The sequence below is a fragment of the Eschrichtius robustus genome, chromosome 10, assembly GCF_028021215.1.
Source record: "Eschrichtius robustus isolate mEscRob2 chromosome 10, mEscRob2.pri, whole genome shotgun sequence".
NCBI lineage: Eukaryota > Metazoa > Chordata > Mammalia > Artiodactyla > Eschrichtiidae > Eschrichtius > Eschrichtius robustus.
In genome coordinates this window covers 92155792-92181383 of record NC_090833.1, presented here as the reverse complement: position 1 = coordinate 92181383, position 25592 = coordinate 92155792, and the positions used below count along the sequence as shown (strand labels likewise).

General features: G+C 51.0%; 2 protein-coding genes across 2 annotated transcripts; one reads left to right on the top strand and one right to left on the bottom strand.

The window, feature by feature from the left end:
• The first annotated feature begins 602 nt into the window (after positions 1 to 602).
• LOC137770980 (putative serine protease 47) lies at positions 603 to 12908 on the top strand. The gene is made up of 5 exons (XM_068554007.1): positions 603 to 894; positions 1896 to 2079; positions 3520 to 3797; positions 6726 to 6886; positions 12591 to 12908. Exons 1-5 carry the CDS (start codon positions 603 to 605, stop codon positions 12906 to 12908), a joined length of 1233 nt encoding a protein of 410 aa, XP_068410108.1.
• Positions 12909 to 16268: 3360 nt separating this feature from the next.
• LOC137770979 (serine protease 40-like) lies at positions 16269 to 25082 on the bottom strand. Its single transcript, XM_068554006.1, has 5 exons — positions 24791 to 25082; positions 23606 to 23789; positions 21888 to 22165; positions 18799 to 18959; positions 16269 to 16373 (listed from the first exon to the last, which is right to left on the bottom strand). The coding sequence occupies exons 1-5, from the start codon at positions 25080 to 25082 to the stop codon at positions 16269 to 16271; spliced, it is 1020 nt and encodes a 339-aa protein (XP_068410107.1).
• Between the last annotated feature and the right edge of the window lie 510 nt (positions 25083 to 25592).

Genomic DNA, 25592 nt, shown 5'->3' with positions numbered 1-25592 from the left:
TACTAGGGATGTAATGGACAACATGATAAATATAATTAGCACTGCCGTATGTTATACATGACAGTTGATAGAGTAAATCCTAAGAGTTCTCATCACAAGGGCGGGGGGGAGGGGGAGCGTGGGGGCGGCGACGGCGGAGCGACAGGAAAAATTTCTTTTTCCATTTCTTTAATTTTGTGTCTATGTGGATGATGGATGTTCACTAAATTTATTCTGATGATCATTTCATGATGCATGGAAGTCAATCATTATGCTATACACCTTAAGCTTAAAAAAATTTAAAAAAAGAAAGAATGGACCTCAGTTAATATTAATGTCTCAATATTGGCTCACTAGTTGTGATAAATGTGCCATAGTAATATAAGATCTTAATATTAGGGGAAAGTGGGTGAGGGGGACCTTGGAACTCCTTGTACTGTCTTTGCAACGTTTTCATAAATCTAAAACAAAAAGTTTATTTAAATATAAATAAACAAATAAATTTTAAAAAATGTACAGAAAATCATTGAATTGTCCCTTGTATAATAATAAGTGAACTTCATGGTATATAAATTATATCTTAGTAGAGTTGTTTAAAAGGTTATGAAGAAGGTCAGGGTGGAATGAGGGCTGGGCTGAGGCGGGGTCAGGGCAAGGTCAGGCAGGGCCAGGGTGGGGTCAGGCGGGAGTCAGCAACCCTGGCAATGGGCACGGAGGCGTGGATCGCCCAAGGCCGAGGCCAGCCTGTGGCCCTTCTCTGGCTGCTGCTGCTGCCCGTGGCCACCCTGGAGCTGCGAGGGTCCCCGGCCACGGCCACGGCCACGGCCGCCCCCGGCTGGGCTCCAGGTGCGGGCGGAGCGGTGGAGGGCAGCGCTCCGACTCCGGAAGCGCAGCGGTTGGCCCCGGGAGCCACAGGTGCGTTGGGGCCTCTGTTGAGGGCTGAAACGGCCTAAACTGCAGGGCCTGAGGGGGCCGGCTGTGACCAGGGCCTGGGTGCCCTGAGTCACTGAATTTCATCTTTTCTCTGCCCTGGCCAGCAACCAGGCAGCCCAGAGACCCCCTCAACACAGGTGGGTCACCGACTCCCCACTGTGGAGCCTCTGGGTGGGAAGTGCCTCTGTGGGACTGTGGGACCTCTGTGGGACTGTGGAAGTGGGGACATAGCAGGGTCTGACCCTGAGGCTGGGTGGCTGGGTGGAGGAAAGCACCAGGACTGATGAACGAGTGGCCCTGAGTCCAGGGCCGCGGGTCTCATTCCCCTCCGTGAGGCCCTGGGAGCGCAGGCCCTAGACCAAGATGCCCGCTCTCAGGGGGCCTGGGCACACCCCCTGCCCTCCCAGGTGTGAGTCCTAGAGCCAGGGCTGTCTTCATTAGCCCACTCCCTCTTCTTTTAGAAATGTAGAATCCTGAGTCAGAGAGGGGGAATGACTTTCCCCAGCTCACACAGCACCACAGACTGCAAATCTCCCTCCCTAAGACACCGGGGTGACATGGAGGAGGCACAGGCCCTTAGAAGCCATGATCTTGAGCAAGTAATGTTGGCAACTTCCGAGACCTTTAGTTCTTTGATCTACAAGGGTAGGCATTGAGGTGTGCTAGTTGAGGGAAATAAGGTCTGTGACGTGCCCAGCCCTTGGCAGCCTCACTCGGGGATGTCCTTCTCCCTGGAGATGCTGCTGTGAGCTGCTGTGGCTACCTTAGGTCCCCCCTTGCCCCATCCCACCAGACCTCTGGGTCCTCATCCCCACAGGGCTTGCTCTGTCCAATTCTCAGGGGCAGCCAGTGAAAGTAGAGTCCAGGTAGCGCTGTCATTTTGGCTAGGCCACTGGACGCTTGGCCTTGGTTTTCCCATCTATGAAGTGGACAGGGCCTTCCTGGTAGTGGCATTTGGGGTACTACTAGTGTCTCTATCGTAGGTGGCAGGGGAGTCTCCACAGTGTGCGGGAAACCCAAGGTGATGGGGAAGATCTACGGTGGCCAGGACGTGGTGGCTGGCCAGTGGCCATGGCAGGCCAGCTTGCAGTACCAGGGCTCACACGTCTGTGGAGCTGTCCTCATTAACTCTCACTGGGTCGTTTCCACTGCCCACTGCTTTCTGAAGTAAGTCCTCCTTCCAGGGTGCCAGCACAGGCACTGGCAGGGGAGGGGGATATGGGGGAAGAGGAGAAGAGGGGTGATGGGCATCCCACGTCAGCTCCTCTGGGCTTTTCTCTGGGGCAGTCTGTGGCCTTCAGATGCATGTCATTCCTGCCTTTGGCCTGTGTACCCTCCACCTGGACTGTCCTCCTTGCTCACCTGCTCAGATCCGCCTCATGCTCTGCCATCAGCCCCTGTGCCTGTCCTTCAACACAGATGTGCCTCAGGAGAGTGGCAGTGTCCGTCCTGGCTGCCATGCAGTGTGGACCAATCTCAGATCACAGCTTCTTCTTAACGTCCCCACATTTCCAGGTGTCAGATTCTAGGCAGGGACCTGGGACCGCATGTCTGGCCAGCAGCTGGGCAATTCTTCTTATTACTCCTGCACAGCTGTGTGCCCAGGAGTAGTCATGGCCGCTGGCGTGCGTTGTGGGGAGCCATGGTGCCAGGCTGCATAGGTGGGAATTGGGGCTCCCTGGGAGAGTGACATGGCTGCTCAGGAGTCTAATTCCCCTGGCCGTCCTGGGCCTGGCTCAGTGCCTGGGTCTGAGCAGATGAGGAGGGGTCCCCAGGGAGCTGGGGCATCACAGCCCAGGTCTGGGAGCTGGAACTTTCGGAGCTTAGAGTCCTATTGGCGCCTACTCCATACGACGATCCACGCAAGCCCCTCTGTGACATCAGGGGTGGCAAGTCCCCACCTCACCCTGTCTCCATCCTGTCACAAGAGAAGGCCCAACATGGGTGAGAAGGGCAGATGCATGGGCTGGGGGTTCCGGAGAAGGGCTATGCCGAGCGAGGGGCTTGCTGGAGGGGAAGGGTTTGGGCAAGGGGAGCATGAGTGGGTCTCCAGGTGGATGAGCCGTGCAAACAGTCAGGGAGGTGGGAAGTTTCAGCACCTGAGTTCAGGGAACAAGGCAAGGTTCTGTTTCCTGCACTCATTTGCTCATTTATTGAACAAATCTTTTGTGAGTCCTTATAACTAAGTGGAGAAGCAGCCCTTGGGCAGGAAGGTGTTTAAAGAAAGGAGAGGTCAGGAAGAGTGTGGGGCCAGAAGGTGGACTGTAGGGAGTCTTGGGAAGGGTAAAGTTAGAGCTGGGATTGAGCCAGAACTCCTCCTGTGTACAATCAAAGACCTTCATTTGATACGCCACCAAGGATCTTTCCAGCACAAGGATTCAATGCTCCTCTGATTCTAGTGTGTGATGGAGAAGCCGTGTGTCTGAGGTTGTAAGTAGAATAGCAATTAGCCCCAAGAAAGAAGGACTCCTGAACGCTAGAAATGGGGAGATAAAAGCTGTCTAGCATCATGTGGGGTAGAGGCCTGTGGGCAGTTAGATGAGGATGCAGGGAAAGAGCTAGCCCACATGCAGAGATGATGGTGACAATGTGCCCTTCTTCCTCCAGAAAATCTCACGCCCCGGAGAACTACCGGGTTCTGTTAGGAAGCACCCAGCTGCACCAGCACACCCAGCACACCCGAGAGATGTCACTGAGCCGGATTATCATGCACCCAGACTTTGAGAAGTTACATCCCTTCGGGAGTGACATAGCCATGTTGCAGCTGCTCTTTCCTGTGAATTTCACCTCCTACATCATCCCCGCCTGCCTCCCAGTCCCTGGCATGCAGCTACCCAGTAACTCATCCTGCTGGATAACTGGCTGGGGGATGCTCAACGAGGAAAGTGAGAGGGTGTAGGAGAGTCGGGTTGGGGGCAGATGAGGGTGGGGAGGAGGAAGGGGAGAAGGACAAAGGAGGGAAGAAGGGAGGTGTGGCTCCTCCTGAGGGGTCCCCAAGCAAAGAGGCACTGGACCTTGGCCCACTAAGCGTCATTTCTAGAGGAGTGGACCATTCTAGTTCTAGTTCTGAAAGTGTGTGATTGTAAAGCTTCAGTGTTCCCTAAGTGCAAAGGTTTACACTGAAAGTCTGGGAATCTTTGACTTTTGGAATCAAGATTCTGGGTTCTTGAAGTCTTTCTGGTTCTGGATTCCAAGCTTTTAATCAACCATGGATCTGAGATGACTTGATTCAACTCAAAGGTCATGCTTGGGGCCTGGTCCATTGCAGGCCACTGACAAACAAACACCCTGATTTCCCATTGCCACAAGAGGAGCTTGGGAAAAGTGGAAGGAAAACACACGTACGACTTCTGACCTCTGAGCCTGCCTGATGAAGTTAGAATGATTATGACTTAAGAGTGTTTCACTCTCTGAACCTCACTTTGCTCTTCTCCCAACGCAGCTCAGCTATCTACTTTGGAAGCTTGTTAGGTGCACTGCATAACGCAGGAAAAAAAATTATGTTTTTTAAGATTGAAAGAGGAGAAATGTAGGCAAAGACTTATGAGCCAGAGTCTTTATCAAAGAAAGGAGTATTTATGGTTGGGGGAAATGCTTATGGTGCAAAATTAAGGGGAAAAAGAATATATATTTTAATTATTTGTAGGGTCATAATTTGGTACCGTGTTTCTCAACAGAGGTGCTACAGGCATTTTGAACAGACCCTGTCTTCATTGGGTGGGATGTGCCAGCATCCCTGGTCCTTGCCTACTAGTATGTCATGAACACTCCCTAATCATAGGACAAACAACCAGGTTCCCAGCATTCTCACACCACATACACAACACATACACACCACACATACACCACATTTCTCACACACACACACACACACACACACACAGACTGTTCCTCCTTGAGGACAGAAACCCTGTCTTTCTTGTTTTAATATCCCAGCCTGTGGCCCGGGCAGGGCCAGGCACCTGGTAGGTACCCCACTGCTGCCACCCTGGTCCTATAGACCATAATTGCTTGCCTGTACCTCCAGACTGGTCTCTGAGATCCCACCCTGTGTGCTATACTTTAGTCTCCACATAGCTGTCTGAGTGTTTTCTTTAAAGCAGGAGTCATGCCAGTTCCCTGCTCATTACCCTCAGTGCCTTCTCATTTATACCTAGAAAAAAGTCATAACTCCCTACCTTGGCTCTCAGGCCCTGTGTAATGTTGGCCCCAATTCCTCTCTGCTCATCTCCTACTACATCCCTCACCCACACCATCCCAGCCAGCAGGCCTCCTTCCTGCTTGAAAACGCCAAGGCCTTCGCCACCTCAGGGCCTTCACCTTGGCTGCCTCCCTGGCCTCACTTGCTCTCCCTGCTAACCTTGGCATGACTCACTTCTTTACATGTACAACTCAGCTGCTCCTCTGAGGAGTTTTACTTGATCATATGAGCTAAAACAGGCAACCTCTAATAGCATATGTCCCTGTTTTATTTCCTTTACACCACTTATTAGATCTAAAACAATTCTACTTATTTACTTCATTTACCCTGTTGATACAAAAAGCTCAGCTTCTCTGTACACCAGTGCTAAATAGAATCTTGGAGACAGAGTTTTGGGTGAAGTAGAAAAGGATAGCTTTATTACTTTGCCAGGCAAACGGGGACACAGTGGGCTCCTGCCTCGAAAAACTGTGTCTCTACTTGGAGAGGATAGTGAGAAGTTTCATAGTAATGGTTCAAAGAGGGCATGATCAGCTCTTGGACGTCCTGCTGATGAGGTGGGGGTGAGGTAAGTAAGAGTCAGCATCATCAACCTTCAGGTTCCAACTGGTCTGGGCTCTACATGCTTGTGGGCAGCATACCATTGTTAATCATTAACTTCTCCCACCTGGAGGGGGTTTCAGTATCTGCAAAACAGCTCAAAGAAATTGTTTTGTATATCCATTGTTGGGGAGCCAGGACCTTGCCCCAAGCCTGCACTGTGTTTCTCTTGACTGTTTCTCACTGGTCTCGCATCCCCTCCCTTCCCTGATTAACACCTGCTTGAATCTGCCCGTTGGAACTCAGAGAAGGTCATGGAGGCTGAATGAAGTCTATTTCCTGTAATCAAAGAAATGGGGGACACAGAAAGCCTTTGTGCCCAGGAGCCCCTCAGGGCCCTGCTCGGTATCCCTGTCTCCCCCAACTAAGAATGTTCCTGTGTATCATTAGTGTCTAAAAGATACTGAACACAAGGACAGAGGAGTAAATGAGTGATTGGATGAGAGGGTGGATGGGTGAAGGGTAGGTGGGAGGATGAGTGGGTGGAAGGAAAGATGGGTGGGTGGGTGAAAGGATGGTAGGCAGAGATAGTTGGAGTGAGTGGAGATGGATCAAAAGATGGGTAAATGGGCAAATGGATGGAAGTGTGAGGGGATGAATGGGACATGAGGAAAGAGGAAAGATAGGTAGATGGACAGAGGAATTGGTGGATGGATGGAAAGGTTAATGATAGACAAATGGAGAGCGGATGGGATGGTCTGTGAAAGGGTAGGTAGGTTGGTGAATGGTTGCTAAGCACCACTGAGTGGCATGTGTTGGTGGGATTTGCCTTTTTCCTTTGTAGAATAGGAGAGGTGTGGTCTATTGCTATGAGGGAGGTGGAGGGAATAGGATGAGTTTGGAAAAGTTTGAGAAAAGGGGGAGGGCTTACTAGGCATAGGTAGAAGACTGAAACAGTGCTGAAGGCTCAACTGTGCTGAGAAAAGTCCATGTTGAAGTGGTGAACAGTAAGGCAGAGTAGCCTGTAGCTAAGCCACAGCACCCTTCACTGATTTCCTCCTTATCCTCACAGCGCCTCTGCCCGAACCCTTCCATCTCCAGGAGGGTAAGGTGGGCTTCATTGAGAACAAGTTTTGTAATATATTTTACGGACTTAGAAAAGGCAAGAACTTCTCCGTGCATGAGGACATGCTGTGTGCTGGGGACTTCTCGACAGGAAAGGCCATCTGCCAAGTGAGTAAGGTCATTTCTGTTCTTCCCTTGCCTGTTCTCGGGGCCTCAGTTTCCCTAGGGGAGGGGCTGTGTTGCCTCTACTGTCTTTGTGGAGACCCCTGGGACTTCCCATTTCCTCCCTCCACATGCCTTCCTGGGCTCAATTCCTTGGCAGTGTCCCCCAGGATAGCCCCTTCCTAAGCCCCTTGCACATAAGGGCATCTACTGGCAGCACCCTCAAACAGCATCTTTTTATGAGGCATACCTTAAAGTTTTTATTTAAGTATAACATACATACAAAAGAATCTATTCATGCTGTTTTCATAAGTTGGATGAACTTTCACATAGTTACGCAACAGATGACCAATACCCCAGAGGTCCCACTCACACCTCCTTCCTATCACCAACACCCAACAGAAACCGCCATCTTCACTTTTGACAACTTAGATTAGATTCTGAATGTTCCATAAATAGAATTTATTTCCAGTTGTCGATCTTTCGTGTCTTTATATTTGTGAGATTCATCCAAACTGTTAAATGTAGTTATAGTTTGTTGAGTCTCATTGCTCTACAGGACTCTATTGTGTGAATTGAATTCTATGATCAGTTCTACTCTTGATGGGTATTTTAGAGGTTTCCAAGTTTTTCATTTCATTTCACTTCCAAATATTTTATCTTCTATTTCACAGAAACCCTTGAGTAGAATTGTTGAATTAAAAGGTATGTGTATATTCAGCTTTGGCAGATATTTCCTAACAACATCTCCAAAGTGGTTGCACTTCATTCCAGCAGTGGATGCGAGTTTAATATTTATTTATTTTATTTATTTATTTTCCTTATTTTTTTTGGCTGTGTCGTGTCTTAGTTGCACCACAAGGGATCTTTGCTGAGGCATGCGGGATCTTTCGTTATGGTGCGCGGTCTCCTCCGGTTTCTCTCTGGTTGTGGTTCTCAGGCTTCTCTCTAGTTGTTGTGTGTGGGTTTTCTCTCTCTAGCTGTTGTGCGTGGGGCTCCGGAGTGCATGGGCTCTGTAGTTGTGGCATGCAGGTTCTCTTGAGGCGCACGAGCTCATTAGTTGCGGCACACTGGCTTAGTTGCCCCGCGGCATTTGGGATCTTAGTTCCTCAACCAGGGATTGAACCCGCGTCCCCTGCATTGGAAGGCAGATTTTTTACCACTGGATCACCAGGGAAGTCCTGGATGAGAGTTTATATCCTCGCCAACACTTTGCACTTTCCATCTTTTCTCATTTTGATAGCTTATGGTGGTTTGCATGTCCCTGATGACAAGTTAAATGTACTTTCATATGTTTATTGTCATTGGATGTCTTCTCTAAAGTTTCCCTTCCAGATTTTCCCCCCTCTCACTTTTCTGTTGGGTTGTCTTCTTTTCCTTTAGGGGCTCTTTGTGTATTTTTACATATTACAGGTATGAGTCCACTGTTGGATATTTGAATTGTAAACATTTCTTTCCTCTCTCTGTAATGCCCAATTTTAGAGGTGGGCAAACAGGTCCGGAGAGGGAAAGTAGCTACCCTAAAATAAGGCAGCACAACCTGGTCCCCCGTATTCTGACTCCAAGCCTAACCTGACCTCCACCATATCCGCCTCAGGGCCCAGCCTCCCAAGCTGGCATCATGTGCGGAGCTCTTACATAGATGGCATTGTGGAGTGGAGGGGAGAGTATTAGGGTTCTGGAGTTAGAGACACTGCTCTGCCCTGAAGGTCTTTTCACTTTCTGAGCCCATGTCCTCATTTATACTGTAGGATTCTGAGGCCTCCTTCATGGGATTGTCGAAAGGATGGTGTAGTGGGTTGGATAGTGTCCCCTACATTTGTAACCATCTGGAGTCTCAGAAAGTGACCTGATTTGGAAATAGGTCTTTGCAGATGTGATTAGCTAAGAATCTCGAGATGAAACCATTTTGAGTTTAGAGTGGGCTGAGGGATAGACACAGAGGTACTTGATTTCAGACTTCTGGTTTCCAGAACTGTGAGAAGAGAAATTTCTGTTGTTTTTATAGTGACCCAGTTTGTGGTAATATGCTTTGGCACGCCAGGAAATGCACACAGGAGGGATGGGATGCGCCTGGTCCTTGAGAATGCCTCACGGACAGCCGTTTTCACGTCAGCCCAGGGGAGCTGCTGAGCCAGAGGGAAGAAGCTCGGCCACCTGCCCTCCTGGTAGGAGGTAGACCCAGCTTTCTTGGTTCCCAGTGCACAACCCATGGCTGGCTGGCTTGGGCCATTGTTCTCACAGAGTCAGCTGCACCTGCAGGTGAAATAAAGGGCTGAGTCCCCCGAGTCCCCATCTGGCTGTCACCGTAGACCTCCCTTCCAGCCTGCAGAGGTCATGGCCATGGAGTTCAGGGCCGGAGCCCTTTGCCTGCTTGCCTGCTGGACATCCATTCTGCCTCTTGACCCCACCCCCTCTCGTTTCTCCCCAGGCTGAGGACACCATTGAGCTGGACACCCAGGAGCCCCAGCACATGGCCCCTCCTGCCCCCCTTAGCCTTTCAGTCACCACAGCCTGTCTGAGAGGTTCCATCTAGATTCATCTTCTGTCACATGCCTGCTCTGGTCCCCAACCTCCAACCGGGGCTCTCTGCTCTCACTGAAGTGCCCTCCCCCAGCACAGGACACCCAGAAACAAGTCTGAGGAGAGACAGACCCCAGGAGCACTCAGTGCTCAGACTGTGGGGCAGGACAGACCTGGGTCCAGTCTTCAGTCTGTAATGTAGTGATTATGACCTTAGATAACCCATGAAATGGGGTTGCTAACGGCCTCCACTTAATAAGGTCCTTATAGAAGATTCAGTACTGTGCCTGGCATTCAGTAGGTGCTTAACACCTGCTGGCTTTCAATCTCCTGGCCTGGTCTGCCTCCCTCTATCTGGATTGTACCTGTTCTTCTGGGCCTGTCTTAGACCTGTCCTCTCACCCAAGGTAGAATTCATTGCTCTGGCCCTGCCCAACACACACACACACACACACACACACATACTGTTTGCTGCGTGTCTTCAGTAGTGCAAAGTGCAGCTCACTTTGCATGGGATACATTAGTGTTGGGCCTTCCTCTGCCTTCTGAGAACTCCCCAGGGGCTAGGAGGCTATTGGAGCCCTTCCCATCTCCCTCGGACTGGCCCAGAATCCATCATAATATAGACAACCACATGGCTCATCTGCATGAATCCCTGAGGCCTGGAGTGGACAGGGACCAGGCCTTCCCCTGGCCTTGAACAGCTTGGGGTGGGTACACTGTGGGGAGGGCCAAGGGCACCCCAGCTAGGGAGCACAGAGGGGAAGAGCTGAGGTGATGATGGCACATTCCCAATCTCCAAGAAGACCCCGTGTATGACTCTCTTGGGTCTGCGGTGACAAATCACCTCAAAGTGGGTGGCTAAAACAACAGAACTTTACTCTCTTACATTTCTGGAGGTCAAAAGTCTAAAGTCAAGGTGTTGGCCAGGCTGGTTCCTTCTGGAGACTCTAGGGGAGAATGTTTTCTTGCTTTTGCTAGCTTTTTCGAGGCCGCCAGCATTCCTTGGCTCATGGCCCCTTCCTCTGACCCCAAAGCACATTGCTCCTACCTCTGCTTCTGTCATCACATCTCCTCCTCTGACTCTGACCTCCTGCCTCCCTCTTTCCTCATGAGAATCTTTCTGATTACATTGGGTCCACCCAGATAATCCAGGATAGTCTTCCTATTTCAAGATGCTCAACTCCATCACAGCTGCAGAGTCCCTTTTGCCACGTAAGGTAACATAGCCAAAGGGTCCAGTGATGAGGATGGGCATCTTTGAGGGTTATTTTTGGCCAGCTACACCATGTACCCTTCTCTCTCCTTCAAGCCGCCACTTCCCTCACCCCCTCCTCAGCTGGAGATCTTCTCATTTCACTGAGAACGCCAAAGCAATCAATCAGCCTAGAGCCCATTCATCTTGCCAGCCCCACCCTAGCATCTTCCATCTCTCCTGAGCCTCATGGCCCATCCCAGCCAGTCTGTCCTGGAGCTCTGGGTGCCCAAAGGCTCTCCTGCTGCACGTCTTCTGTCTCCCTCTTTCCTGGCTTCTGTGTAAACGTGCAACAGCACTCTCCCTCCTGCAATTGCCCAGTTTCTCTGTCTTCCTTCCCCAAAAGACTCACAGCAGCACTGAATCTAACCCACTCCACCCAGGAGTGTCGCCAATGTGCCACCAGAGCCACATGACCAACATCCCCAAGAGCCTGTCTTGCCAGAGCCACCTGTGGACCTGAGTCCTCCTCTCACTCAGCACTTCAGCAAGTCTCACTCCCATTTCCTGGGCACCAGGACTAGCCAGCTACTCTGCTGTGCACCTGGTCCCCTCCCCTCACACCTCTAAATGCTGGAGACCCCAGGGCTCCGTGCTCAGCCTGCTGCTTCCCCTCTGCAGTTCCTCCCTGGTTGGTGAGAAAGGCTCAGATTTGAAAGGTCCTGTTGCCTCCTTCAACATATTGCCCCAAATCTGACTGTTTCTTACTGCCCTGGCCCCTCCCCATCAGTAATCTCTCACCTGCTCTCCTGTAGCTACCTCCCAACTGATTCATTCTCCACACAGCACCAGAGTGATCCAGGTGCTAGACATAACCTAGACAGTTCTCCATGGGGGTCAATTCTAACCCCCCACCATAAGGCCCTGTGACCCCATGTCCCATCTATCCCCCTTGCTCCGCACACATCACTGCTCTTCCTCCCCCCCACCTGGCTCAACCCTCCTCTCCTCGTCTGCACTTACTGCTCCCCCTTCTCCTGCATCAGAAAGTTAGGTTGTTCCTTGCCTGGAGTCTCAGCACAGGAAAGCTTTGTGCCTCGACCCTATGAAGTGCCCTTCCCTTCCTGTCCTGTCCCTTCCATGGCTTGTTTCCACATGTCACATCTGACAATGGCAGGCTAATTGGCTTATTTACAAAAGCACCGCAAAAGAGGAGCCTTGTCATTTCACCGCTGTGCCCAAAGACGGAGGCTGCCCTGGATGCTTGATGTGCATGTTGGACAGGTGAGTGGAGGAGCAGCAAGCATGGCTATGGCCCCTGCTCCTCCACCCCCACCCCCAAGGATGGGACCTTCGCTTTGGCTGATGAGTGAGGGGATTTCCAAGCAGATTGTCCTGCCCTGACAGCATTTTAGGACTCCAGCAGCTTTCTGGGGACCCCCATCTTCTCCCCGAGCAAAACAGGCTGCCTCCACCATGCCTGGGTATGGGTATTTTCTGAAAATGTTCAACCAAGAAGTTGAGAGAAAAATTAAAGGCCTAACTAAATGAATGAAAAAGGAGGAGGACCCACGTGGGCACATGCTGCTGCAGTTCAGGGTATTGCAAGAGCTGGGGACTGACGCAGCTTTAGCTGGCCAGGCTTTACTCACAGAGCAGCTCTCTTGGGCCCTATGGTGCAGCTGTCCCTTCTCGGCCTTGGATAGTGCCCGTCCTGGACCACCAGGACCTCGCTGGGCACAGAGGTCCATATGTTGATAGGTTTAGATCAATGATTGTCCTGAGGGTCAATCAGGAACTTCCTATAGCACGATTCCATTGCCTGCCTGCATGGCCTAATAGGGCTGCTCGGCAGTGGGACGCTGGTGTTGGGACTTTCACAGAGGTGCACCTGAGTGAGCCTGGATGGCAGAGACTCATAAGCCCCACCTTGCTACCTGGTCTTCTCAGACCTGGCTCAGTCACCCACATGAACTCCCATCTCTTTCCTAGGGCGATTCCGGGGGGCCCCTCGTCTGTGACTTCGCCAGTGCCTGGGTTCTGATGGGGCTGTCCAGCTGGGGCTTTGACTGCCGTCATCCCATTTACCCCAGCATCTTCACCAATGTCACCTACTTCACCGACTGGATCGTCGAGATCCAGAGACTCACACCTCTCCCTGAGCCCACGTCCGCTCATCCTCAGACCCTGTTTCCATACCAGACTCTGCAGGCTGCGGGCTTGCCTGGGCCTGGCACAGCCTTTGTGCCTCCACAGAGCTGGCCCCTGCTGTTGTTCATGCTTGGGGCCGTATGGAAAGCCCTGCAGTGATCCCCCAAGCCCCTCTGCTCTTGTTCTCTGCCTCAGGGCCCAGTCTCCTCACTGGAACCTTCTGCCTCTCCCCTCCCGCAGCCCCATCACCCTTCAGTGGTCCCTTCTTCGCTTTCCTATCCAACTGCTGCCACCCCACAAACCAAGCATGAAAAAAACATACAAACTAATGAAAGACTCATCTTGCTCCTGTCTTGGGGCCCTATTGCCCGCCGTGATCCTCAGCACTCACCCTTTCCCTTGAGGTCTGTTGTCCGACTCCGTGGTCAAGGAAACAGGACCAGGCAGGGAGACTATCCCAGGAGGAAAGCAGGAGTGAGGACACTGAAGGAGTCCAGCTGGGGAGAGAGAAAGGTGTCTTCACTTGCAGACACCACTCCTGCCATGGGGGTGCACAGGCCTTCAGAGGAAGGATATGTCAGCTCCAGCTGCCATAACAAATACCACAGGCAATGTGGCTTAAACAACAGGAATTTATCACTTCACAGTTCTGGAGCCCAGAAGTCTAAGGTCTCTCTCCTTGGCTGATAGATGGCCATCTTCTCCCTGTGTCCTCACATTGTCTTCCCTCTGTGTGTTTCTGTGTCCAGATTCTCCCTTCCTATAACGGCACCAATCATATTGGATTAGGGGCTACCCTAACGACCTCATGTTAACTCAATTATCTCTTTAAAAGCTCTACTCCAAATAAAGTCACATTCTGGGGACTTCTCTGGAGATCCGGGGTTTAAGACTCCACGTTTCTATTGCATTGGGCACGGGTTCCATCCCTGGTAGGGGAACTAAGATCCCACATGCCGCATGGTGCAACCAAAAAAAAAAAATGTCACATTCTGAGGTACTGGGGTTAGGACTTCAACATATGAACTTTGGGGGGTACAATTCAGCCTTTAATAGGAAGTAAGACATTTTGCCAGGTGTCTATATACAGGGGAGTAAGGATCTTTCCCAAAGTAAAGAACCGTCACTCGTGGGATTTGGAGGAACAAGGACCAGCTCCCCACGGAGGTAGACGGAAGTTCCCAGAGTGCGGGACAATTGACTTGGACTGGAGTACATGACCCAGGCCATGAGGAAGGGGCTTCCAGCCTGCAGCATAGAGGGCTGTTGAATGTGGGGGGTCTAGCAGAGTAAGTGGGAAACAGAGAGAGGAGGCCTGATGCCAGGCTGAGGTGCAGGCTGGCAGTCCTCAGACCTCTGCTCCTAGAGTCGACTTCCAGCACCCTCCTCACCCACCCCCATGCTCCCGCTCTGCACAGTCTGAAGGGGCCCAACTCACTGCCCCCCAAGCCCACATGACACTGCTCTCTTCTGTGTAGGGGCCCAGGCCAGCCTGGCCCAAGATGTCCACAGACCTCCAGCAGTTGGAGCCTGGTGTCTCCTTTCTGCTTAGCTGACTCAGGACTTAGTGGCCTGGCAATAAGCCTTGAAGCAATGCTCTAGTCATCCTTCCTACCAATATGCCTGACACAGAGTCCTTGTGCAGCCATCGGGATCCCAGGAGGCCTCGCAATGCACCCGCCCCAGCCTTCCTAACCCATGGTAATCTGGTAAATTTCCCATTTAGCACATATCCAGTATGGACTAGATGCCATTCAAAGGGTTCAGTGGAAGTTCTTTCCAATCCTGGCATTGCCCAAATATCCTGAACCCTCACTGGCAGGTGAGCACAGATGGACTCACATGCACATGAACACTGGGATGCCACTGGCTGGAGCCAGGACCCTGCACAGGCACTCCCTTCCCAAGATGATCATGGGAGGCCTCAAGAAAGTGTCTTCCCAGCATCCACACCTGTCTAGGCATTGCCGCACTCCCTGCCTCTGGCCATCCCTCTGGCTGGAGCTCTACCACTGAGGTACCACCACACCTAGCAGGAGAGCCTTTGGGCACCCAGAGCTCCAGGACAGACTGGCTGGGATGGGCCATGAGGCTCAGGAGAGATGGAAGATGCTAGGGTGGGGCTGGCAAGATGAATGGGCTCTAGGCTGATTGATTGCTTTGGCGTTCTCAGTGAAATGAGAAGATCTCCAGCTGAGGAGGGGGTGAGGGAAGTGGCGGCTTGAAGGAGAGAGAAGGGTACATGGTGTAGCTGGCCAAAAATAACCCTCAAAGATGCCCATCCTCATCACTGGACCCTTTGGCTATGTTACCTTACGTGGCAAAAGGGACTCTGCAGCTGTGATGGAGTTGAGCATCTTGAAATAGGAAGACTATCCTGGATTATCTGGGTGGACCCAATGTAATCAGAAAGATTCTCATGAGGAAAGAGGGAGGCAGGAGGTCAGAGTCAGAGGAGGAGATGTGATGACAGAAGCAGAGGTAGGAGCAATGTGCTTTGGGGTCAGAGGAAGGGGCCATGAGCCAAGGAATGCTGGCGGCCTCGAAAAAGCTAGCAAAAGCAAGAAAACATTCTCCCCTAGAGTCTCCAGAAGGAACCAGCCTGGCCAACACCTTGACTTTAGACTTTTGACCTCCAGAAATGTAAGAGAGTAAAGTTCTGTTGTTTTAGCCACCCACTTTGAGGTGATTTGTCACCGCAGACCCAAGAGAGTCATACACGGGGTCTTCTTGGAGATTGGGAATGTGCCATCATCACCTCAGCTCTTCCCCTCTGTGCTCCCTAGCTGGGGTGCCCTTGGCCCTCCCCACAGTGTACCCACCCCAAGCTGTTCAAGGCCAGGGGAAGGCCTGGTCCCTGTCCACTCCAGGCCTCAGGGATTCATGCAGATGAGCCATGTGGTTGTCTATATTATGATGGATTCTGGGCCAGTCCGAGGGAGATGGGAAGGGCTCCAATAGCCTCCTAGCCCCTGGGGAGTTCTCAGAAGGCAGAGGAAGGCCCAACACTAATGTATCCCATGCAAAGTGAGCTGCACTTTGCACTACTGAAGACACGCAGCAAACAGTATGTGTGTGTGTGTGTGTGTGTGTGTGTTGGGCAGGGCCAGAGCAATGAATTCTACCTTGGGTGAGAGGACAGGTCTAAGACAGGCCCAGAAGAACAGGTACAATCCAGATAGAGGGAGGCAGACCAGGCCAGGAGATTGAAAGCCAGCAGGTGTTAAGCACCTACTGAATGCCAGGCACAGTACTGAATCTTCTATAAGGACCTTATTAAGTGGAGGCCGTTAGCAACCCCATTTCATGGGTTATCTAAGGTCATAATCACTACATTACAGACTGAAGACTGGACCCAGGTCTGTCCTGCCCCACAGTCTGAGCACTGAGTGCTCCTGGGGTCTGTCTCTCCTCAGACTTGTTTCTGGGTGTCCTGTGCTGGGGGAGGGCACTTCAGTGAGAGCAGAGAGCCCCGGTTGGAGGTTGGGGACCAGAGCAGGCATGTGACAGAAGATGAATCTAGATGGAACCTCTCAGACAGGCTGTGGTGACTGAAAGGCTAAGGGGGGCAGGAGGGGCCATGTGCTGGGGCTCCTGGGTGTCCAGCTCAATGGTGTCCTCAGCCTGGGGAGAAACGAGAGGGGGTGGGGTCAAGAGGCAGAATGGATGTCCAGCAGGCAAGCAGGCAAAGGGCTCCGGCCCTGAACTCCATGGCCATGACCTCTGCAGGCTGGAAGGGAGGTCTACGGTGACAGCCAGATGGGGACTCGGGGGACTCAGCCCTTTATTTCACCTGCAGGTGCAGCTGACTCTGTGAGAACAATGGCCCAAGCCAGCCAGCCATGGGTTGTGCACTGGGAACCAAGAAAGCTGGGTCTACCTCCTACCAGGAGGGCAGGTGGCCGAGCTTCTTCCCTCTGGCTCAGCAGCTCCCCTGGGCTGACGTGAAAACGGCTGTCCGTGAGGCATTCTCAAGGACCAGGCGCATCCCATCCCTCCTGTGTGCATTTCCTGGCGTGCCAAAGCATATTACCACAAACTGGGTCACTATAAAAACAACAGAAATTTCTCTTCTCACAGTTCTGGAAACCAGAAGTCTGAAATCAAGTACCTCTGTGTCTATCCCTCAGCCCACTCTAAACTCAAAATGGTTTCATCTCGAGATTCTTAGCTAATCACATCTGCAAAGACCTATTTCCAAATCAGGTCACTTTCTGAGACTCCAGATGGTTACAAATGTAGGGGACACTATCCAACCCACTACACCATCCTTTCGACAATCCCATGAAGGAGGCCTCAGAATCCTACAGTATAAATGAGGACATGGGCTCAGAAAGTGAAAAGACCTTCAGGGCAGAGCAGTGTCTCTAACTCCAGAACCCTAATACTCTCCCCTCCACTCCACAATGCCATCTATGTAAGAGCTCCGCACATGATGCCAGCTTGGGAGGCTGGGCCCTGAGGCGGATATGGTGGAGGTCAGGTTAGGCTTGGAGTCAGAATACGGGGGACCAGGTTGTGCTGCCTTATTTTAGGGTAGCTACTTTCCCTCTCCGGACCTGTTTGCCCACCTCTAAAATTGGGCATTACAGAGAGAGGAAAGAAATGTTTACAATTCAAATATCCAACAGTGGACTCATACCTGTAATATGTAAAAATACACAAAGAGCCCCTAAAGGAAAAGAAGACAACCCAACAGAAAAGTGAGAGGGGGGAAAATCTGGAAGGGAAACTTTAGAGAAGACATCCAATGACAATAAACATATGAAAGTACATTTAACTTGTCATCAGGGACATGCAAACCACCATAAGCTATCAAAATGAGAAAAGATGGAAAGTGCAAAGTGTTGGCGAGGATATAAACTCTCATCCAGGACTTCCCTGGTGATCCAGTGGTAAAAAATCTGCCTTCCAATGCAGGGGACGCGGGTTCAATCCCTGGTTGAGGAACTAAGATCCCAAATGCCGCGGGGCAACTAAGCCAGTGTGCCGCAACTAATGAGCTCGTGCGCCTCAAGAGAACCTGCATGCCACAACTACAGAGCCCATGCACTCCGGAGCCCCACGCACAACAGCTAGAGAGAGAAAACCCACACACAACAACTAGAGAGAAGCCTGAGAACCACAACCAGAGAGAAACCGGAGGAGACCGCGCACCATAACGAAAGATCCCGCATGCCTCAGCAAAGATCCCTTGTGGTGCAACTAAGACACGACACAGCCAAAAAAAATAAGGAAAATAAATAAATAAAATAAATAAATATTAAACTCGCATCCACTGCTGGAATGAAGTGCAACCACTTTGGAGATGTTGTTAGGAAATATCTGCCAAAGCTGAATATACACATACCTTTTAATTCAACAATTCTACTCAAGGGTTTCTGTGAAATAGAAGATAAAATATTTGGAAGTGAAATGAAATGAAAAACTTGGAAACCTCTAAAATACCCATCAAGAGTAGAACTGATCATAGAATTCAATTCACACAATAGAGTCCTGTAGAGCAATGAGACTCAACAAACTATAACTACATTTAACAGTTTGGATGAATCTCACAAATATAAAGACACGAAAGATCGACAACTGGAAATAAATTCTATTTATGGAACATTCAGAATCTAATCTAAGTTGTCAAAAGTGAAGATGGCGGTTTCTGTTGGGTGTTGGTGATAGGAAGGAGGTGTGAGTGGGACCTCTGGGGTATTGGTCATCTGTTGCGTAACTATGTGAAAGTTCATCCAACTTATGAAAACAGCATGAATAGATTCTTTTGTATGTATGTTATACTTAAATAAAAACTTTAAGGTATGCCTCATAAAAAGATGCTGTTTGAGGGTGCTGCCAGTAGATGCCCTTATGTGCAAGGGGCTTAGGAAGGGGCTATCCTGGGGGACACTGCCAAGGAATTGAGCCCAGGAAGGCATGTGGAGGGAGGAAATGGGAAGTCCCAGGGGTCTCCACAAAGACAGTAGAGGCAACACAGCCCCTCCCCTAGGGAAACTGAGGCCCCGAGAACAGGCAAGGGAAGAACAGAAATGACCTTACTCACTTGGCAGATGGCCTTTCCTGTCGAGAAGTCCCCAGCACACAGCATGTCCTCATGCACGGAGAAGTTCTTGCCTTTTCTAAGTCCGTAAAATATATTACAAAACTTGTTCTCAATGAAGCCCACCTTACCCTCCTGGAGATGGAAGGGTTCGGGCAGAGGCGCTGTGAGGATAAGGAGGAAATCAGTGAAGGGTGCTGTGGCTTAGCTACAGGCTACTCTGCCTTACTGTTCACCACTTCAACATGGACTTTTCTCAGCACAGTTGAGCCTTCAGCACTGTTTCAGTCTTCTACCTATGCCTAGTAAGCCCTCCCCCTTTTCTCAAACTTTTCCAAACTCATCCTATTCCCTCCACCTCCCTCATAGCAATAGACCACACCTCTCCTATTCTACAAAGGAAAAAGGCAAATCCCACCAACACATGCCACTCAGTGGTGCTTAGCAACCATTCACCAACCTACCTACCCTTTCACAGACCATCCCATCCGCTCTCCATTTGTCTATCATTAACCTTTCCATCCATCCACCAATTCCTCTGTCCATCTACCTATCTTTCCTCTTTCCTCATGTCCCATTCATCCCCTCACACTTCCATCCATTTGCCCATTTACCCATCTTTTGATCCATCTCCACTCACTCCAACTATCTCTGCCTACCATCCTTTCACCCACCCACCCATCTTTCCTTCCACCCACTCATCCTCCCACCTACCCTTCACCCATCCACCCTCTCATCCAATCACTCATTTACTCCTCTGTCCTTGTGTTCAGTATCTTTTAGACACTAATGATACACAGGAACATTCTTAGTTGGGGGAGACAGGGATACCGAGCAGGGCCCTGAGGGGCTCCTGGGCACAAAGGCTTTCTGTGTCCCCCATTTCTTTGATTACAGGAAATAGACTTCATTCAGCCTCCATGACCTTCTCTGAGTTCCAACGGGCAGATTCAAGCAGGTGTTAATCAGGGAAGGGAGGGGATGCGAGACCAGTGAGAAACAGTCAAGAGAAACACAGTGCAGGCTTGGGGCAAGGTCCTGGCTCCCCAACAATGGATATACAAAACAATTTCTTTGAGCTGTTTTGCAGATACTGAAACCCCCTCCAGGTGGGAGAAGTTAATGATTAACAATGGTATGCTGCCCACAAGCATGTAGAGCCCAGACCAGTTGGAACCTGAAGGTTGATGATGCTGACTCTTACTTACCTCACCCCCACCTCATCAGCAGGACGTCCAAGAGCTGATCATGCCCTCTTTGAACCATTACTATGAAACTTCTCACTATCCTCTCCAAGTAGAGACACAGTTTTTCGAGGCAGGAGCCCACTGTGTCCCCGTTTGCCTGGCAAAGTAATAAAGCTATCCTTTTCTACTTCACCCAAAACTCTGTCTCCAAGATTCTATTTAGCACTGGTGTACAGAGAAGCTGAGCTTTTTGTATCAACAGGGTAAATGAAGTAAATAAGTAGAATTGTTTTAGATCTAATAAGTGGTGTAAAGGAAATAAAACAGGGACATATGCTATTAGAGGTTGCCTGTTTTAGCTCATATGATCAAGTAAAACTCCTCAGAGGAGCAGCTGAGTTGTACATGTAAAGAAGTGAGTCATGCCAAGGTTAGCAGGGAGAGCAAGTGAGGCCAGGGAGGCAGCCAAGGTGAAGGCCCTGAGGTGGCGAAGGCCTTGGCGTTTTCAAGCAGGAAGGAGGCCTGCTGGCTGGGATGGTGTGGGTGAGGGATGTAGTAGGAGATGAGCAGAGAGGAATTGGGGCCAACATTACACAGGGCCTGAGAGCCAAGGTAGGGAGTTATGACTTTTTTCTAGGTATAAATGAGAAGGCACTGAGGGTAATGAGCAGGGAACTGGCATGACTCCTGCTTTAAAGAAAACACTCAGACAGCTATGTGGAGACTAAAGTATAGCACACAGGGTGGGATCTCAGAGACCAGTCTGGAGGTACAGGCAAGCAATTATGGTCTATAGGACCAGGGTGGCAGCAGTGGGGTACCTACCAGGTGCCTGGCCCTGCCCGGGCCACAGGCTGGGATATTAAAACAAGAAAGACAGGGTTTCTGTCCTCAAGGAGGAACAGTCTGTGTGTGTGTGTGTGTGTGTGTGTGTGAGAAATGTGGTGTATGTGTGGTGTGTATGTGTTGTGTATGTGGTGTGAGAATGCTGGGAACCTGGTTGTTTGTCCTATGATTAGGGAGTGTTCATGACATACTAGTAGGCAAGGACCAGGGATGCTGGCACATCCCACCCAATGAAGACAGGGTCTGTTCAAAATGCCTGTAGCACCTCTGTTGAGAAACACGGTACCAAATTATGACCCTACAAATAATTAAAATATATATTCTTTTTCCCCTTAATTTTGCACCATAAGCATTTCCCCCAACCATAAATACTCCTTTCTTTGATAAAGACTCTGGCTCATAAGTCTTTGCCTACATTTCTCCTCTTTCAATCTTAAAAAACATAATTTTTTTTCCTGCGTTATGCAGTGCACCTAACAAGCTTCCAAAGTAGATAGCTGAGCTGCGTTGGGAGAAGAGCAAAGTGAGGTTCAGAGAGTGAAACACTCTTAAGTCATAATCATTCTAACTTCATCAGGCAGGCTCAGAGGTCAGAAGTCGTACGTGTGTTTTCCTTCCACTTTTCCCAAGCTCCTCTTGTGGCAATGGGAAATCAGGGTGTTTGTTTGTCAGTGGCCTGCAATGGACCAGGCCCCAAGCATGACCTTTGAGTTGAATCAAGTCATCTCAGATCCATGGTTGATTAAAAGCTTGGAATCCAGAACCAGAAAGACTTCAAGAACCCAGAATCTTGATTCCAAAAGTCAAAGATTCCCAGACTTTCAGTGTAAACCTTTGCACTTAGGGAACACTGAAGCTTTACAATCACACACTTTCAGAACTAGAACTAGAATGGTCCACTCCTCTAGAAATGACGCTTAGTGGGCCAAGGTCCAGTGCCTCTTTGCTTGGGGACCCCTCAGGAGGAGCCACACCTCCCTTCTTCCCTCCTTTGTCCTTCTCCCCTTCCTCCTCCCCACCCTCATCTGCCCCCAACCCGACTCTCCTACACCCTCTCACTTTCCTCGTTGAGCATCCCCCAGCCAGTTATCCAGCAGGATGAGTTACTGGGTAGCTGCATGCCAGGGACTGGGAGGCAGGCGGGGATGATGTAGGAGGTGAAATTCACAGGAAAGAGCAGCTGCAACATGGCTATGTCACTCCCGAAGGGATGTAACTTCTCAAAGTCTGGGTGCATGATAATCCGGCTCAGTGACATCTCTCGGGTGTGCTGGGTGTGCTGGTGCAGCTGGGTGCTTCCTAACAGAACCCGGTAGTTCTCCGGGGCGTGAGATTTTCTGGAGGAAGAAGGGCACATTGTCACCATCATCTCTGCATGTGGGCTAGCTCTTTCCCTGCATCCTCATCTAACTGCCCACAGGCCTCTACCCCACATGATGCTAGACAGCTTTTATCTCCCCATTTCTAGCGTTCAGGAGTCCTTCTTTCTTGGGGCTAATTGCTATTCTACTTACAACCTCAGACACACGGCTTCTCCATCACACACTAGAATCAGAGGAGCATTGAATCCTTGTGCTGGAAAGATCCTTGGTGGCGTATCAAATGAAGGTCTTTGATTGTACACAGGAGGAGTTCTGGCTCAATCCCAGCTCTAACTTTACCCTTCCCAAGACTCCCTACAGTCCACCTTCTGGCCCCACACTCTTCCTGACCTCTCCTTTCTTTAAACACCTTCCTGCCCAAGGGCTGCTTCTCCACTTAGTTATAAGGACTCACAAAAGATTTGTTCAATAAATGAGCAAATGAGTGCAGGAAACAGAACCTTGCCTTGTTCCCTGAACTCAGGTGCTGAAACTTCCCACCTCCCTGACTGTTTGCACGGCTCATCCACCTGGAGACCCACTCATGCTCCCCTTGCCCAAACCCTTCCCCTCCAGCAAGCCCCTCGCTCGGCATAGCCCTTCTCCGGAACCCCCAGCCCATGCATCTGCCCTTCTCACCCATGTTGGGCCTTCTCTTGTGACAGGATGGAGACAGGGTGAGGTGGGGACTTGCCACCCCTGATGTCACAGAGGGGCTTGCGTGGATCGTCGTATGGAGTAGGCGCCAATAGGACTCTAAGCTCCGAAAGTTCCAGCTCCCAGACCTGGGCTGTGATGCCCCAGCTCCCTGGGGACCCCTCCTCATCTGCTCAGACCCAGGCACTGAGCCAGGCCCAGGACGGCCAGGGGAATTAGACTCCTGAGCAGCCATGTCACTCTCCCAGGGAGCCCCAATTCCCACCTATGCAGCCTGGCACCATGGCTCCCCACAACGCACGCCAGCGGCCATGACTACTCCTGGGCACACAGCTGTGCAGGAGTAATAAGAAGAATTGCCCAGCTGCTGGCCAGACATGCGGTCCCAGGTCCCTGCCTAGAATCTGACACCTGGAAATGTGGGGACGTTAAGAAGAAGCTGTGATCTGAGATTGGTCCACACTGCATGGCAGCCAGGACGGACACTGCCACTCTCCTGAGGCACATCTGTGTTGAAGGACAGGCACAGGGGCTGATGGCAGAGCATGAGGCGGATCTGAGCAGGTGAGCAAGGAGGACAGTCCAGGTGGAGGGTACACAGGCCAAAGGCAGGAATGACATGCATCTGAAGGCCACAGACTGCCCCAGAGAAAAGCCCAGAGGAGCTGACGTGGGATGCCCATCACCCCTCTTCTCCTCTTCCCCCATATCCCCCTCCCCTGCCAGTGCCTGTGCTGGCACCCTGGAAGGAGGACTTACTTCAGAAAGCAGTGGGCAGTGGAAACGACCCAGTGAGAGTTAATGAGGACAGCTCCACAGACGTGTGAGCCCTGGTACTGCAAGCTGGCCTGCCATGGCCACTGGCCAGCCACCACGTCCTGGCCACCGTAGATCTTCCCCATCACCTTGGGTTTCCCGCACACTGTGGAGACTCCCCTGCCACCTACGATAGAGACACTAGTAGTACCCCAAATGCCACTACCAGGAAGGCCCTGTCCACTTCATAGATGGGAAAACCAAGGCCAAGCGTCCAGTGGCCTAGCCAAAATGACAGCGCTACCTGGACTCTACTTTCACTGGCTGCCCCTGAGAATTGGACAGAGCAAGCCCTGTGGGGATGAGGACCCAGAGGTCTGGTGGGATGGGGCAAGGGGGGACCTAAGGTAGCCACAGCAGCTCACAGCAGCATCTCCAGGGAGAAGGACATCCCCGAGTGAGGCTGCCAAGGGCTGGGCACGTCACAGACCTTATTTCCCTCAACTAGCACACCTCAATGCCTACCCTTGTAGATCAAAGAACTAAAGGTCTCGGAAGTTGCCAACATTACTTGCTCAAGATCATGGCTTCTAAGGGCCTGTGCCTCCTCCATGTCACCCCGGTGTCTTAGGGAGGGAGATTTGCAGTCTGTGGTGCTGTGTGAGCTGGGGAAAGTCATTCCCCCTCTCTGACTCAGGATTCTACATTTCTAAAAGAAGAGGGAGTGGGCTAATGAAGACAGCCCTGGCTCTAGGACTCACACCTGGGAGGGCAGGGGGTGTGCCCAGGCCCCCTGAGAGCGGGCATCTTGGTCTAGGGCCTGCGCTCCCAGGGCCTCACGGAGGGGAATGAGACCCGCGGCCCTGGACTCAGGGCCACTCGTTCATCAGTCCTGGTGCTTTCCTCCACCCAGCCACCCAGCCTCAGGGTCAGACCCTGCTATGTCCCCACTTCCACAGTCCCACAGAGGTCCCACAGTCCCACAGAGGCACTTCCCACCCAGAGGCTCCACAGTGGGGAGTCGGTGACCCACCTGTGTTGAGGGGGTCTCTGGGCTGCCTGGTTGCTGGCCAGGGCAGAGAAAAGATGAAATTCAGTGACTCAGGGCACCCAGGCCCTGGTCACAGCCGGCCCCCTCAGGCCCTGCAGTTTAGGCCGTTTCAGCCCTCAACAGAGGCCCCAACGCACCTGTGGCTCCCGGGGCCAACCGCTGCGCTTCCGGAGTCGGAGCGCTGCCCTCCACCGCTCCGCCCGCACCTGGAGCCCAGCCGGGGGCGGCCGTGGCCGTGGCCGTGGCCGGGGACCCTCGCAGCTCCAGGGTGGCCACGGGCAGCAGCAGCAGCCAGAGAAGGGCCACAGGCTGGCCTCGGCCTTGGGCGATCCACGCCTCCGTGCCCATTGCCAGGGTTGCTGACTCCCGCCTGACCCCACCCTGGCCCTGCCTGACCTTGCCCTGACCCCGCCTCAGCCCAGCCCTCATTCCACCCTGACCTTCTTCATAACCTTTTAAACAACTCTACTAAGATATAATTTATATACCATGAAGTTCACTTATTATTATACAAGGGACAATTCAATGATTTTCTGTACATTTTTTAAAATTTATTTGTTTATTTATATTTAAATAAACTTTTTGTTTTAGATTTATGAAAACGTTGCAAAGACAGTACAAGGAGTTCCAAGGTCCCCCTCACCCACTTTCCCCTAATATTAAGATCTTATATTACTATGGCACATTTATCACAACTAGTGAGCCAATATTGAGACATTAATATTAACTGAGGTCCATTCTTTCTTTTTTTAAATTTTTTTAAGCTTAAGGTGTATAGCATAATGATTTGACTTCCATGCATCATGAAATGATCATCAGAATAAATTTAGTGAACATCCATCATCCCACATAGACACAAAATTAAAGAAATGGAAAAAGAAATTTTCCTTGTGATGAGAACTCTTAGGATTTACTCTATCAACTGTCATGTATAACATA